Source organism: Brassica napus, chromosome A10 (genome assembly GCF_020379485.1).
Source record: "Brassica napus cultivar Da-Ae chromosome A10, Da-Ae, whole genome shotgun sequence".
In the NCBI taxonomy this organism is placed as follows: Eukaryota; Viridiplantae; Streptophyta; class Magnoliopsida; order Brassicales; family Brassicaceae; genus Brassica; species Brassica napus.
This window is the reverse complement of record NC_063443.1, coordinates 4,051,311-4,066,888: the sequence shown is the minus strand read 5'-3', so window position 1 is coordinate 4,066,888 and position 15,578 is coordinate 4,051,311. Positions and strand designations below refer to the sequence as shown.

General features: G+C 32.7%; 1 protein-coding gene and 1 long non-coding RNA gene across 3 annotated transcripts; both read right to left on the bottom strand.

The window, feature by feature from the left end:
• Nucleotides 1-1,105: 1,105 nt before the first annotated feature.
• Nucleotides 1,106-3,917, bottom strand: LOC106345235. Its single transcript, XR_001270253.3, has 6 exons — nt 3,320-3,917; nt 3,086-3,168; nt 2,620-2,915; nt 2,323-2,544; nt 2,010-2,074; nt 1,106-1,685 (listed from the first exon to the last, which is right to left on the bottom strand). It is a non-coding gene; the product is annotated as an uncharacterized LOC106345235 (long non-coding RNA).
• Nucleotides 3,918-3,932: 15 nt separating this feature from the next.
• Nucleotides 3,933-15,339, bottom strand: LOC106345352 (protein WEAK CHLOROPLAST MOVEMENT UNDER BLUE LIGHT-like 2). 2 transcript variants are annotated; one of them, XM_048743542.1, is made up of 3 exons: nt 10,824-15,339; nt 10,126-10,694; nt 3,933-10,053 (listed from the first exon to the last, which is right to left on the bottom strand). In XM_048743542.1, the coding sequence occupies exons 2-3, from the start codon at nt 10,681-10,683 to the stop codon at nt 8,332-8,334; spliced, it is 2,280 nt and encodes a 759-aa protein (XP_048599499.1). In that variant the 5' UTR covers nt 10,684-10,694; nt 10,824-15,339; the 3' UTR covers nt 3,933-8,331. The 2 variants fall into 2 exon arrangements, with proteins under 2 accessions (XP_048599499.1, XP_048599500.1); XM_048743543.1 differs by lacking the exon at nt 10,824-15,339 and having other exon boundaries at nt 10,126-10,790.
• Between the last annotated feature and the right edge of the window lie 239 nt (nt 15,340-15,578).

Here is a 15,578-nt window from a genome sequence, read left to right as displayed (position 1 = left end):
ATTTTTGTTGCATGTTTTGTCTTTGGTTTCATACGTAATGTTTTAGCGGTGATTATGATATGGTAAATTAGTCATGGTGATCATTAGTTGGTCGAATTAGTGGGTGGTAATCTGGAATTGTTTATGGTAATGGTATGTTTATGTGTTTCGTAATTATTAAGTAGCTATTCCTTTTTAATTTTTATAATTGTTGAGGAGGATGGTCAGCTTGGGTTTTCATTGTAACAAACTTACGATCCAATTTATCCAAATCTTTGGACTCACATATATAATTTGTTGATGGCCAGTCGGCAAAATTCATAGAATATTATTTCTTTAGTTTGAGGGTTTATTTAGGTGTCGACAATATATTATTTGAATGTAGTGGTGGTTTTATTTATATCTTTTGTACCTTAAGTTCACGCTCTCTAATCCTAAATTTATTAATAGAAAATTTATTTTAAAACCGAGTTTACACCGGATTATTATGTTAAAACTACATGTGCAAGGAAAACAGTTATGGTATTTTAGGCAAGTACTGTACAGAAGTGACGACATCACCTACTTTTGGAGATTTAGGAGATACATATTTCGTAGTTAGTAGGTCAAAGTTAGGAGCTTAGTTGTAGAATTAAGAGTTAAAACTTTAAGTTTGGACCAATATGAAAACAATATTTAGGAGATACATAATTCCGGACGGGTACTGCAGTAATACATACATATATGTGTGCCATTAACCCTTTAACCCTTAGAAGTGGCTGTCAAAAAAAAATCCTTAAAAAAATGGAATGACATACCATCTCTGGTATCGTGAAGCTCATAAAAGAAGTTAAGAGAAAGGAAAACGATAAAAATTATCTACAGGAAGAGACTTGTGAACTCAGAAATTTTTATTAATATGATTTCCACAATCAAAGGTAGGAAGGATGGGTAGTTATGTTTGAAAATTGGAGCAACACTGGAATTTTTGTGTCGATAGATTCCAAGTGGGGTGAGCAGGTGAATATTGTCCTAGTGGTACCACCAGAGACAGCTAAAATGGTTAATATGTTCATGCGAGCATCCCAGTGAGAACCCTCCATGGTCGTAGGTGTTCAAGTCATAGTTACTTTGTCAAGAAATTTAATGATTGTTTTAAAGAAAGTAATTACCATTTACGTAAGACTTTTGTAATGTTAAAACATTAATTTGAGAAGAACTTGGTTTAGTGTTATACATAGAGCATTCTATCATGCAAATGGTTCTCTCCCCACTTCATTTGAGAATCTCCATAACTAAATTGAGAGAGGAATCAACAGGGTTGGGTCCAAACTCTTGCGCAAAGAAACAACCATTTCCCCCCCGTTATGGTAGAGTAACCCCTAACTCGCATGTAACAGAAAGTGAGCTGATCCAAAGTAGTGTTAGAACCATTGGAACGGTGACGGTGACGATTAACCACATGACTGAAATCTTGGAACCACTCGCAGTGTGTCAAAAGAAGTCGTTCGGTTTCTCTTCCAAAGATCGTACTTGTTGAGAAAGATTGGATGAGTGTGATTTCAAAGAGTTTTCTTGGTGAGTAACATCTTCTGGTTCTGTCTTTTGTAATCCGGTCACAGTCGCTTATCAAAACAACAATTACAGCCACCTCAAACGTTTTCAAAATGATCCATCAAGTTTTAATTTCACTGAGGCTTGTAGAAGGTAATCCTATTAACTGGTACCTGAAAAATACATTAAAAGTATCTATAAATATTATGGAACTGACAGGGAGTCAGATTAGACTTACCATAACAAAGAATCATGGTGGTCGAAAGGATCAATATCCTCTCTAGACTATACCCAAAAACAGAAAAATCAATGCTTGAGTAACTGACCCATTCGTTCTTAAGACTGAATTAGAGAGTTCGTCACAATGCTGAGGTTTTCAAACTCAATTTTCCAAGGAAAATAACTGAGGAATTAAATAGTTCATGCTTATGGCACTCCGTTACCAATATATTCACAGCTAGAAAATGCGTATTGCAGAAGAATATATGATGGCTTACATTAATTCTTCATTTAGTCCTCCTTTGTCCTTTCTGCTAAAATAGCCAAACTGGATCTGAACTTTCTGCATCACAAATACAAAATCACCGGAACATAAATCAGTGCAAGCTTTGATAAACTAAAACCCACGTAAATCCATGGTCTAGTTTTAAAGAGAAACGTAAATTCAAGTTTCTTTAAAATAAAAAGAAACGTACGTAAATTCAAGTTTTGGAGTCATTGAAACCACTATGAAGCAAAACGTACGTAAATTCAAGTTTCCACTAATTAATTGATTTAGGAATCTCCCAAGCAAAAAAGTAATCAACTAACCTTCTTATAAGACGGGATCTATCTCTTAACTTCCTGCAGGGCGAGATACTGGTGCGCTTGGCAGGTTTATAACTCCAGAAACTCTACCTCAACGGTCAGTTGGGTCATCCGACTACACAGCTCTATCTGGGTTTGCAGAGCATGACTTCGCTCATTGAGGTTGACCTGCGAGTATACACTTTCTTACGTCCAATCCCTGATCTTTGTGGTTTACACCATAACCTAGCCATCACCACCAAATCAATCTCCAATTATAAGAAGAGTAGGAAAGAGGTGAATAAGGAAGTGGTAAGGTACCTCTTTGGAATGGTGGACACTTGAGGTAAACTTGACGAAGAAGAGAACAGTCCTTGCCGCTTGAACAATGTCAATAGTAAACGAAAACTTCAACAACCATCTAGCTCAATCCGGATTCTAAAAAAATCAATATAAAATATAGCTGATGGTGATTAAGTACTTGCCTCGTCTATCTTTTTATTTTAGCTTTATGCATTTGCCCACTTCTACAGTCGCATACTCATATCAAAAGGTTCCAGCCACTTTTTTCAGACTCCATGAGATGATATAGTTCTTTGATCAAACAGATTAGGCTGCTGATAAAACAAATATGAAAACAACAAAAACATATAATCACTGTGTATAATCTCATTTAATAAGCGAGATTTTTTTAAAGGAAACTATTACAAAATAAGCAATCCTCCTCAGATCTAAAAGATGGATGAAGAAGATTTTGGATACACAACACAGATTCAATCTTTTTTACCTTATGTTTACTCTGCTTTCCAGTACCGGCCTCTCAAATCTGTGCAATGAGATTGTTTGATGTTTCAATTCTGCTTCTTTTGACTGCAAAATAAGATGTGAAAGTCTTCAATGTAAGTCCATAGAAATTGAAACCAACCACGAACTTCAAGTGCAATCAGGATGCATAATCAACTTAGCAAAAACAAAACCATGTAATTCAACATTTGAAGAAAACAAAGGCAAAATTTTGAACTGTCAATAGCAGAAGTCTTGAGCTGCAGCAGAGCGGAGATGCTGGCTGTATTTCAACGCAGAAATCTCGCAACACACTCTCCGGATAAGGCCTATTGATCATCAGAAGAGCACGAACTCCAATCAGACCTAACAGCGATGGCGAAGAAGACTGATCATTTGTATTCAATACCATCTCGGAAGCAGTTCCAGGAAAGCACAATCCTCTCGTGTCGCAGAGAAAGAATTGTAAGTTTTATGAAAACTTACGAAAGTGAAGAGGAAACGATTGAACTACTCGTTAGAGAAGAGAATGATGTGGCTAGTGGGCCAAACGAAGGTCCAGTTTCTCTAAATCTCGTCCAAGAAGTGCTGACGTGGCTAAAGAAATGTTTTTCATTGGTTAGAATTTCCATGCTGATGTGGACACTCTATCTGCTCACCATATTCTCCTTTTAGTATTGTAGATTTAATGTAAAATATTCCGTTTATAAAATTATATATGTTAACTTAATTAATTATGTAAGTATACAAAATTCTTATAACTTCTGAATATGAAATGAAATGATTAAATACCCAAATAATTTTATATTTATAATCTAAGTAAAAATATTTACAATATTTTTAAAATTTCTAAATTTGTAATTTTATTTCAAAAGAATGTTATTAGTCAAATTTATATTAACACAAAAATATATACAAATCATAATTTTTATTTCAAATTAATTCTAATATTTAAAATTTTATACAAGAAAAATATTATGACATTATCACTAAGAAAAAAAATAATTCTAATCGTATTTATTTACTTATTTTTCATTTTTCTGTCAAAACCGAACTATTTTTTTTTAATCAAAATTGCACTACCTTTTTATATCAAATCCACACTTATCTTGCAAATCACATGAACTGAAGTTTTACCGTACCGGAATCCAATTCCGAACCGCTTATATTATCATTTGGACTCATTATAGTGGTTTAGTGTTAACGGAAGTGATTATACACACCAAAGCCAAGTATACAACGGTTCATCATAATTTTTTTGCTGTTTTTTTTTTCTCTCTCTCTCTCTCTCTCTCTCTCTCTACACAAGTCTCTGATCCTAAAGCTCTTATTGAAGGATTAACCTTTGAACACGAACGTTGTTGGCGCTGCGATTACATAGAAACTTTACAAGATAAACATTCTGGTAGTTGTGGATTAGACAGATTTCTAATTAGATTTTTGTTGGTTCATGTTTGCATCTTGGGATTTTGTGATAGGCAATTATAAAGTTTCAAATTTGGATAAAGTTGAAACCTTTCTTTAGTGAAGATCGAGATTCTGGGATAAAGTTGACCTTTTTTAATCTATAGTTCTTTAGGAGTTTTATTGATATTTTGTCAATGATTTGCTTTCAATTTTTGATGTGAATCAATTACAAGAATCAGTTATGCTTCTTGTTTTACTGTAAACTTATGTTACTCAACTTACCAATATAAACATGAGAATTTTAGGGAAGAACACACATGCAAAACGGCGACTCGTACGAAGCTAAATTTATACTAGTTTTGTCTTTCATGAAACATTCTAAATGCAACATATTTTTTTTCCAACTTTGCAACTTTATTATAATGTCGAAGAATAATCCTCATGGAGGATTTGAGTTATTGATACAGGTACATAAAATGCAACATATTTTCATATATATATATATATATATATATATATCAATTTATTCTTTATCTGAAATAATTCAAAAATATTAATTTTATTTGGAGGTATCCAACATCTCAAATAATGGCTAACAAAATGATCTTGTAGGCATTTTCAAGTTGTATCCAAAATAACTTTGTATTATCCGCATCCGAATCAATCAGCCGGTTATTATCCAGCTAATAGTGTTAAATCTTATTATCACATCCGGATATTATACTGGTTATCTAGATAATAGTTGACCAATTCATTATTCATTTTAACGCATGTGACATGTACTATCATTGTTGAGCCAGTTTACCCAATAGATGAGACCATATTTAGTAAGTTTGACAAAATGATCTAAATGTAAATGTTAATAGGTAGATTTAAATTTTAACTGTAATCATCCAAAATGATCTAAATCTAAGAACATGAAATTGGTGGATATTTCCCAGAAACCTGCATTTTCTGGTAGATTTGACAAATTTGAATCAAAAGTTCATGATAATTTCATATAAAAGATTACAAAGGATTAGACTCTCAACATGTCTCACGATCAGACTATTGAAAAAATCACATGTGTCTTGTTAATGATTAATATAACCAGATAGTTTTACCAAATACTAAATCCTAATCAATCATCCGAATATTACACATATTATCTACCTAATAGTATTGAATCTTAGTATCATCTCCTGATATAATACAAATTATCAAGGAAATTGTTGATCAAATCATTTTAACATGTGCATGTGACATATATTATCGTTGTTGATCTGGTTCACCCAAAACATCCCGACAACAACTACTTTGGAACATTGTCTCTCCTCCTAAAAAGCTCCAGGCCATACCCAAGACTCCAATCATGGAAACCAAAAGCATGTTATGTAAACTTAATGTAATCATGTTTATACCATTATTTTAACTTGAAACTGGCTAAGTAGATTATTAACATGTTTCCAAATTAGTTAACCGGATAAGTTAACAAATATATTGTCGAATTTCATCAGATTTGGACTGGGCCGAGATTCGGAAATTTCGTTGTTGCTCTTCTCTTTTCAAGTATGTTTGTTCCAAAGGATTTATTTAGGTGGTCCAGTGATTAGTTTCATTCACCTCAAGTCATCCCTTCCAAATTCATAGATGTGAAAACCGCCACCAAGCTTAGATTTGTTGAGATCTTTATCAGAGTGTTCAAATGGATAGGTGGAGACAAGAAGATTATAAATCTAAGAATAATTAATCAGATTCAATAAAGAACTTTACAAATGAAAAGCATAATCACCAGAAGAAGAGCTTCGTTGTTTATTTTTTCTCATGACTTCAATAAAACAAAGAAACTTGAAATTGGATCTGATGTATAAATCTAAGTTCCACTGTAACTACTAGAAGATATAGCTTTCATCTCTGATTAAGAAGTAGCTAAATCATCATCTTCTTCAATGAAATAAGATTTTTCACGCTGAAACCAAAATGGAAGAAAGAAAAATATATCTATATACAACGAATCCTACACAATATCTCAAACATTTAATGCTCGCCACCTACCTTACTTATAGCTGTCATCATTAGATATGATATCTAACACTTTGAATCCTCTATTTTCTTTTTGGTTTTTGTTTTTTGTTTTATTCAAAAATCACATATATGTTTTAGGGTTACGTTCGTAACACCACTGCATAGACTAGACTGCAACCAAACCAACTACCTGAGTGGAAAACCTATCTATGAGATAAAGAGATGATAAGAATTTGCTTATTTCATCATTGATTCTTTCTCCGTTTTCCATCACTGTCTCATAGTGTTGTGTCAAATGATGGTTGATTTGAACATAGATTTCTGAAGATTTGTTGACACCATGAAGCTGAAATGGATTATCCGTAAGGACCTGGCACTGCATCTTATATTCAGGTTCCGCAAACAAGATGTCCAACCCGTATCCTTAACCTTCTCAGGCTTATGCGAAAACACTATAATTTATGTCAGTTTTGTTGGCCTCTCTTTCTTTAATGCTTCTTAGGGATATTGTTGCAAGAGAGACGTACTCAGACTCTTATCCTTAACCACACAGGCTGTGTTTGTTCATGTTAGGATAAGACTCTTAAGGCCGGAGTGATATAATTGAGCCAGTGGTTTTCTTGTTTAACATCTTATAGTTTACTGAGTGATTCTCCTGTTTTTCATTTTCTCTTTTCCTTTTTTCATGTGTGGTTGACGAGTAGATGATACTCCCTCTGTTTTTTAATGTTACATATTCTAATTTTTTCACACATTTTAATAAAACACATTAAATTTGCATAATTTTTTTGTGTTTATCTTTGTTCCATAATTTTAAGCCAATAAAAATTCAGTAAGATGCAATTAAGTTTTTTGAAATTTGCAATTAGTTAATAAAACATGTCTTGAAAATGTAAAAAATAGATCTTTTTAAAACAATTTTTTTTTCTAGAATATGTAATATTAAGGAATAGAGGGAGTATATGAATAGATCGGTGTTTCTAGACAGTTTTCTTTCATTTCTTTACGATTCTTGTTTTATTTATCGTCACTTTTCCCCATTTGTTTTCAATTATTCTATTTTTGGTTATATGAGATATTAATGAATTAATTAAAAATGGTAATTTGATTAAATAGAATTGACTGAGAGGATGAGATGGGTGTTAAACTAATCTCCATTCTATAAAACCAATGTTGTTTCAGAGGCTTGTTGAGACCAAAAAGTATATGGATTTGGTCTCTCCAGGAGTCAAGCAACATAAGGATCTTTCTTTTGACTTGATGTAGCACCCAAAGGACAACCCGAGTAATTTTCTTCCACGATATTTTTTTAAACTCTGTTTGTACTTTCTGTAGAATGAGAAAAAAGTTGATTTTGGCTTTAGACATACTGGAGGACAACTCCTAAATTTAAAAAATCATAATAGCTTTCTCTAAATGAGTTTTCATACTCATAGGCACATTTCTTTTTAGCATGTTTGCTTCATACTCATAAACTCTCTAGCAAATGATGGTGATGCTGGGGATATTCGTTCAGGCCTCTTTGACTAAAACTGGTCCTATTGATGCCCTTGTCGAGCACCTCTCAATTCCATGGATAACAGCATTATTCAAACCCTCTTCAGTTCTTGCTTCTTAGGAAAATTTGATGTAGCTAAATTCAATATACTTCTCAGAAAGTATATTAGTTACCGTTATTTATATATGTACAAGAAATCTAACAAACAAGACTCTGAATACCGCCTTTTCTTTAACAATGTATAAAATTTAGATATTCTGTTACCCATTTCGATAATGAAATACAAACAAAATAAGCCGAAAAGGGATGGTAAAAATTACATGTAAGAAACTGTAGTCGGCTCACTTGTTCGATTTTTTTCTTGACAAGAACATGAAGACCTTTGGCAGCAAAGAAAATCTCTTCTTTTTCTTCTTTGTTTCATGTGTTACGTTACTACTATCTCCAACATTGTTGCTTCCTTCTTCACCAAATGCAAATGATCTTGCTGAATGCAAAGCCGATTTCGACTTGCCTAAGTCATGACTTTCCTTCTCCCCACCCTCTGGACTAGACATGGGGCTTCTCTTCCCATTCTCTGAACTCCATTTTCGCAATTCGTGATCCATACTAACCTTCTTATCTCTAGCCTTCTCTACTTTGTCCATTGCTTCCTTTAGCTTTTCCCTTTGAAAAGCTGTTTCTCTATTCACTTCTTCTATCTTTTCTAAGACTCTTGATTCTTCTTCCTTAGCCACCTCGATCTGAGAGACGATCTCTGCTAACTTTTTATTGGCTGCTTCTTCTACTTCATGTGCCTGCTTGCTTAGCTCATAATATTCTTCCACAGATATTATTATACTTCTTGGTGTACTAATGTCTTCAATTTTTGTAGAATATTCAGTCTCTTGCAATGCTTTTATCGCAGCTAATGCCAACTTCTCAGAAGCTTTTGCCGCTTCCATTTCCCTTTTCGCCTCAACTAACTGACTTTCTATTGCAGAGACTCCAGTTCTCGCTTCTTCTGACTCTTCCTTCGCCTTTCTCAGCTCTTCTTGAGCAGCTGAGGCTAGTGATGTTGCCTCTTCTGCTTCTTTGTTAGCTTCTTGCAACTTCTTGGCTATTTCTGAACATCTCTCCTCTCTTGCTTCTTTGCTGTTTCTATGAACTGAAAGAGCTTCTCTTTGTTTGGTTTCTGAGAGATCTTTCTTTTCTCTTTCAAGTTCAGACTGCAATGATCCGACGATTATCTTCAATGTTTTCACCTCGGAGATTGCTTTCCCAATATTGGACTTAACTTCTTCAAGCTCCTTCCTTGTGGAATCAACCGCAGCTTGTATGTCACTGTTGTTTCTCTTTTCGATCATCATGTTGTCATCTTTGTAAGATGTTATTTCAGCCCTCAAATCTTGCTGAAGTACAGAAGCAGTCTCTATTTTGATTCTCACATCATCTGACGCATGCATCTCTTGTCTAAACCTCTCGATCTCCTCTTCCACCATTTTCAGTTCTTTCTCCCGGTTGTAAACGTCCTGGTCCCGAGCCATGGCTGCTTCTAATTTATTTTCTTCAGCTTCGAGGTGAGCTGCACGCGCTGACTCCAACAACTTCTTGGTGGCAATCACCTCTATTGTCAAACCTGTCATCTGCTTCTCCACTTCTTTAGCTGCCAAAACAGAGTCCTCTGCTTTTTTCGTTGCCATTTCTTTTTCTTTCAGCAGAGATTCGTACTCATTGGAGACCATTTCTATCTCTTCTCTTACAACTCTTAGCTCATAAACAGCTGACACATTCCTCACTTTAGCCACCTCAAGCTGCGTTTTGACTGCAATACTAGACGCATCAGCTATCCCATGCTCCATCTCCTCCACTCTCAGCTTCGCGAGATCAGAGTCTTTTTTAGCTTGTTGTTCCTCTTTCTCGGCCTTTTCTAGCTCCATTTTTAGCTCTTCGACGACGCTCTTTGTCCTCTCAAGCTCCATCACCACCTGCTGTTTTGCCTCTTCCGCTACAAACGCTTGTTTCTTGTACTCAGGCATGTCCTCTTGTATCTTCTCAAGCTCTTGATCCACCGTCTTACGTTTCTGTAGTCATATTCATCCAAGACTTGAGTATAATGAACAAAAAGAAATGAGACCAAAAGATCTCTTTGTTACCTCTATTGTCTGTATTTTATGTGCTTTCCAATCTGTGATTCCTCCAAACTTTGAAACTGCATCCTTAACAGATTCGAATGGTGCAGCGGTATCGATCAAAGCAGCAGGACTCGTGGGAGACCCGAAACGTGGGGATCCAGATGCTCTTGGAAGGGCGAGAGCTCTTGGTGAACCAGGAACTTTAAGACGCGAGAGGCTGAGATCTTGGCTTCCTCTAGGTGAGTCCGGGAAGCTAATCCTTGCATCTTCAATGGTGTCGATTCTAGGGTCTAGAGAAAAGGAGTCATGGTGGTTTATTATGGCTCTTGGTGCAATATAAACCTTTGGAGACTCTGCTTCAACAGAAAAATGTAGGTCTTCATCTTCTTGAAATGTATTTACCGATTCGAGAAATGGGTTATGTTCTGGTAAGAGATTTGGTGTCTCTCCTCCATCTTCCAAGTTTATGAGATCAAGAATGGATGAATCGAATTCGATACTGGTGAATGGTGTTGAAAAATCGTCATTGAGATCAGGTAGTAAAGAAAAGTCATTGGAGGCTTTATCATCATCCACCATTGTCACGCTAACTGCAGATTAAGTACAAATATTGTCACAATCACAAAGATGAATTCAATATATTGAGCCATAACGATTCGTTAATATTAGGAGTCATCTGAACAAAGGATATTTGTTAATCAAAATTACGAATGTCGTACCTTAACTTTTGAGGAGAGATTAATGAAGCCTAATCTTTAGATTCTGAAGATCAATGTCACACCAACGTACGATTTTTAGGAAATGAAAATGAACATTGAGAAAATAGTTTTAGGGAAAGAGACAGAAGAGATGATCATCATCAGACAAATATTTCAAAATAGCAAAAGAAAAAAAACATTAAGGCGTGGAAGGCACGCCTCTCATTATCATCTTCTCTTTGTTTTGACTATTATTTTTTGTAAAAATATTTTCTGTTAATTTTAGTTTCTAGTTTCTGTCGAAATTTGTATGTACATAATGTAAAACCAAAATATGTTCTTATCTAAATCGAATGTTGATTTATGGAAATATATGTTGTTTTTGTCAACTATATATTTGAAGTAAGTTATTATGGCTGAATTGGGACTTTGCCAGTTACCATATTTTCAGTCAACCTAATAAATAGTATCGGTAAAAAAAAACATAAAGTTCTTAAGAAAGACTAAAATTCAAAAATTCAAGCATAAGACCAATTTACTTTTGTTTTTTACTAAAGAAAAAGTTAACTTTGCCATTATCTATTGTCATATCGTTTACCATCTTGAAAATACTGTTTGAATCATATTGAAGGACATAGGTTTGCAATGATACAATTAGATCACTTAAAGTATACGAAAAATCCAATCACATGCCAAAAGTGGTCCACAATATTGACGAATATACCTTGTTGGTTTTCATAGAGACATATATTGATACAGCCCCAGAAGACCGGAGGTTTAATGGTTGATGAAGATGGATGATGGTTGAGAGGTGATCGGTGGTCGATGGTCGAGTTACACCTCTTTAACCCCAAACTTACCCGAAAACAAAGGGAAATAAATGAGCTGAAGAATGATATTAATAAACAGAAAAATAAAAAGATAAAAATGGACGTTATCGAATGATGGATGCAATGGAGCTAAGCTGGAAGTTGTATAATGCTCTGAAGCTTTGGCTGATGAATAGGATAGAATTTATGGATAGGTGATTGACTCGCTTAATCGGTGGATTGATTGACTCGCTTAATCTGTGAATTAGGGATGCTTAAATCACACAAATAGGTTGTAGTTCACAAATAAATAGAACTGAAGCGCATCTCACACTTGAATTCTAATGACAATTGATTTAATTAAAAGATGGAATCATTTGAAAAAAAAATAGAAACAAACTTGTATTAACTTTTTGTGACTGAAAAGGTAATTTACAAAGGTAGAAATGACTTTGCTTTATAGGCTTGACTCTGGACAATGTGATTTGCTTGGTGGTCTGGACATATTCCATCCATACAACAGCTTCAAGTTGTAGAAGCTTACATAGGTAGAAGCATACTTATCCTCTTAAACCATCTAGGTTCAAAAAGGTTCAAACTTCCTTTGCAAGGCCAAACAAATAACCTTCAACGGTCATATTCCATCCTAGATGATTTTGCTCGAAGACCATTCATTGTCAGACTTGATTGGACTGAAATATTGAAGATATAATCCATCAAGTATTGTAGTAATGCTCTGTCTTAAAAAAATCATATTTTCATAGTCCCTGAATATTTTCAGGTGATTCTAATTTCCATTGATGCTCTAGTGAGTTGGTTGTCTTTGAAAAAATATTCATGGAAAATCCTCTTGGTTGGTCAGATATGCTCCTTGAATAAACATGAGTCATTGATAGCTCATAGATTGTCGGTGTGGGCAGTTTAGCGAGGCTCTCGTTGAGCCTGTGATTTGAGGGCAGTATCATATATGACGGGATGAAAACGTCTTACAAACATTTTTCTAACTTCATTCTTTTTTTACCTAAACTTTGTTTGAAAACATAATATTTATTTAATCTGTTCTTATTTTTATTTTATTACTTCAAAAATGAAGTAAATATGTTTCTATATATGTTTTATTTATCACTCTATTTTTCACTTTAAAAATAACAAAATTAAAATTAAATTTGAACTTTATTTTAAAGGTAAAATTAGAATGATACATTATATATAAGTAATGAAATTTTTTGATTTTCAGAGTCATTGTTATGTTTGTTAGTGTTTCACTTCTTTTTATTTAATACTTCATTTTTACATTTGCAAATATTTACATTATGACCTCTTCAGTCATATAATTTGTGGAAATTGATTCATTTTATTTGGATTTACCAATAATTACGTTATAACTTTGTATATCATACACTATGAAGTGTGGAATTTAACAGTGGCATATATATATATATATATGGAATTTAATTCATTTCATTTTTTGTCGGCTTAATTCGTTTCATTTACATCAGCTAACACTTACATAGATTATATATATATGTATAAATATCATGTGAATATCTAACACAACAACTAATCTGTTTTTTTTTTTTAATTCGGAGTACATGACTTATATTATTGGCAATATATTTCCTATTTATTCTTTTGTTTGTCACAACAATGAATGTGAATTTACATAATTTTATAGTAATGGTATTCATCATCATTATTATTGTTTAGCAAAACATGAGCAAAGTAATATAAACGTTGTTTTACACATCTCAAACACCATCTCCAATCATTATAACTTCACTAGGCTGTCTTCCGCGCTACACGCAGATTATTGCTATATAAAAACTTATAATTTAAATTATTATTTCAGTACCATATATTATAAAATGAGTTTTAGTTAATACATACCATTTATCATTTGACATCCCTTTATTATTAAAAGAGGAGCACTTTTAGAGACTAACCTTATGTTCATGTGTTATTTACAAGAATGTCATTTCCTATGTGGCAACACCATATTCCTTCTCAGCCTCTTTAAGCAAAAACCCTCTCTTTACTAGATTTATTACATTTTTTACCATTATTTATTAATTGTAACTTAACATAATGTTTTAGTCAAGTTAATTGGTTACGTGCGTTGATATGGGAGATAATATCGAATCCGGTAGTTTGTCGACCTTTTTGTTAACGTGTTTTATTCTTAAAAATCATCAACACGGTTATTTAAGGTTTCATCAATATATCAAACTGATGGGAAAATCATCATCGAGTAAAACCAGTTTATATAAAATGGTATAATCGAAATATATCAAAACGATCTTAAACAGCATTGTTTTATTTTCAAAACGATGTCTTTTAAAACAAATGGATCTTTATATACCGGCTTATAAAATGGTTTATAAAATGGTATAATCGATATCATAATATATCAAAATGGTATATTTAAAACCGGTCTATATCATTATAAAATGTTATGTCTTGATATCATCAACAGATCAATTCCTTTGCACTTTAACTATGTTTTGTCAATGTCATATTTCTCAATGCAATATATTATTGGATCGTTTTATGGCAGTTTAGTGTAAATGAATCCGATTCAAATTAAGCGAAATAAATATATTCCTACATTAATTAGTTGCATTAATTCGCTTAATTTAAGTTTTTAAAGATCAAATATTAATTGTCAATCACGTATTACTTGTTTGACATATTGCATGAGCAGTCATACTATTCCAAATTAGGAATGTATAATATTTGAAGATGACACTAATTTGGTTATATATATACTTATTTATAACAGACGATTTTGGTAATGGCATTGATAATTCAAACTGAATCACATATCATATAGAAACTAAATTTGAATCATGTCAAATTTTAAATGCATATGTGATCGTTAATGTTTGATTTTTAAATTTAATTTGATTGACAAGATCCTCAATTTGTTTCCTATAATATTACAAACCATTGTTTCAAATATTTATTTAGAAGCTATTAAAATTACCTATCGAGAACATGGATTGCACAAAAAAAATTATTTCCTAACCTTATTCCCCTTTATATTCGTCACAACACCGACATAGAATAAACTAGAAGTGTCAATTTTTAGAATCTGAAATAGTAACATTTTTTAGTCCAGCCCATCATGTTCCTTAAATGGGTTTAGAACCATTTTTAATGACTAAATAAATGAGCCATGTACATATAGTAGAATGTGTTTTTGTTTTAAAATTGAGGCATACCCGAAATAAATATTAACCATCATCACTTTTGTTTAAAAATTTGTTGCAATAAAAAATATAGGGTTGGGAAAATCTGAATCCAAAAAACCTAACCAAATCTAATCTGAAAGGGTGGTACTGAATTTTAATCAAAATTGATTAGATATCCGAACAGATTTAAAATTTTAGTATATAGAGAACCAGCACCGAATCTGATCCAACAAAAATATTTCAGGTATCCAAGTATATTCAAACTAGATTTATATACTTAAATATATTAACTATTTTTAAATTTAATATTTAAAATAATATACAAAAATATAAGATGTTTTTAAATTGTCAAAAATACTTTGAAATATATACAAATAGTTAATAGTACATGTTTAAAATAGCTAAACGATACTTAAAATGCCAAAAATATTTAAAATATCTATTGATTTTCTATCCAAATATTTAATCTAAACCAATTTTTATGTTAAGTCTAAGTATTTTGGCATACAATATTAAATTTATATGTTAAATATTATTTTTATTTTCAGATTTTGAAAATTTAAAGTATATATGAACTTTAAATTTTTTTTTAAAGTTTAAATGGATTATCCGAATCCGCAAAGATTCGAATTGAACAGAATCAAGCAAATCAAATGGTACCCGAATGTCAATCCTTAATCAAATGTAAAAAAATGGTTATTGATAACAAAATATATTTTGTATATAATATTTAAATACAATATATTTTTTAAAAAAAACTCATCCCACGCAAGACG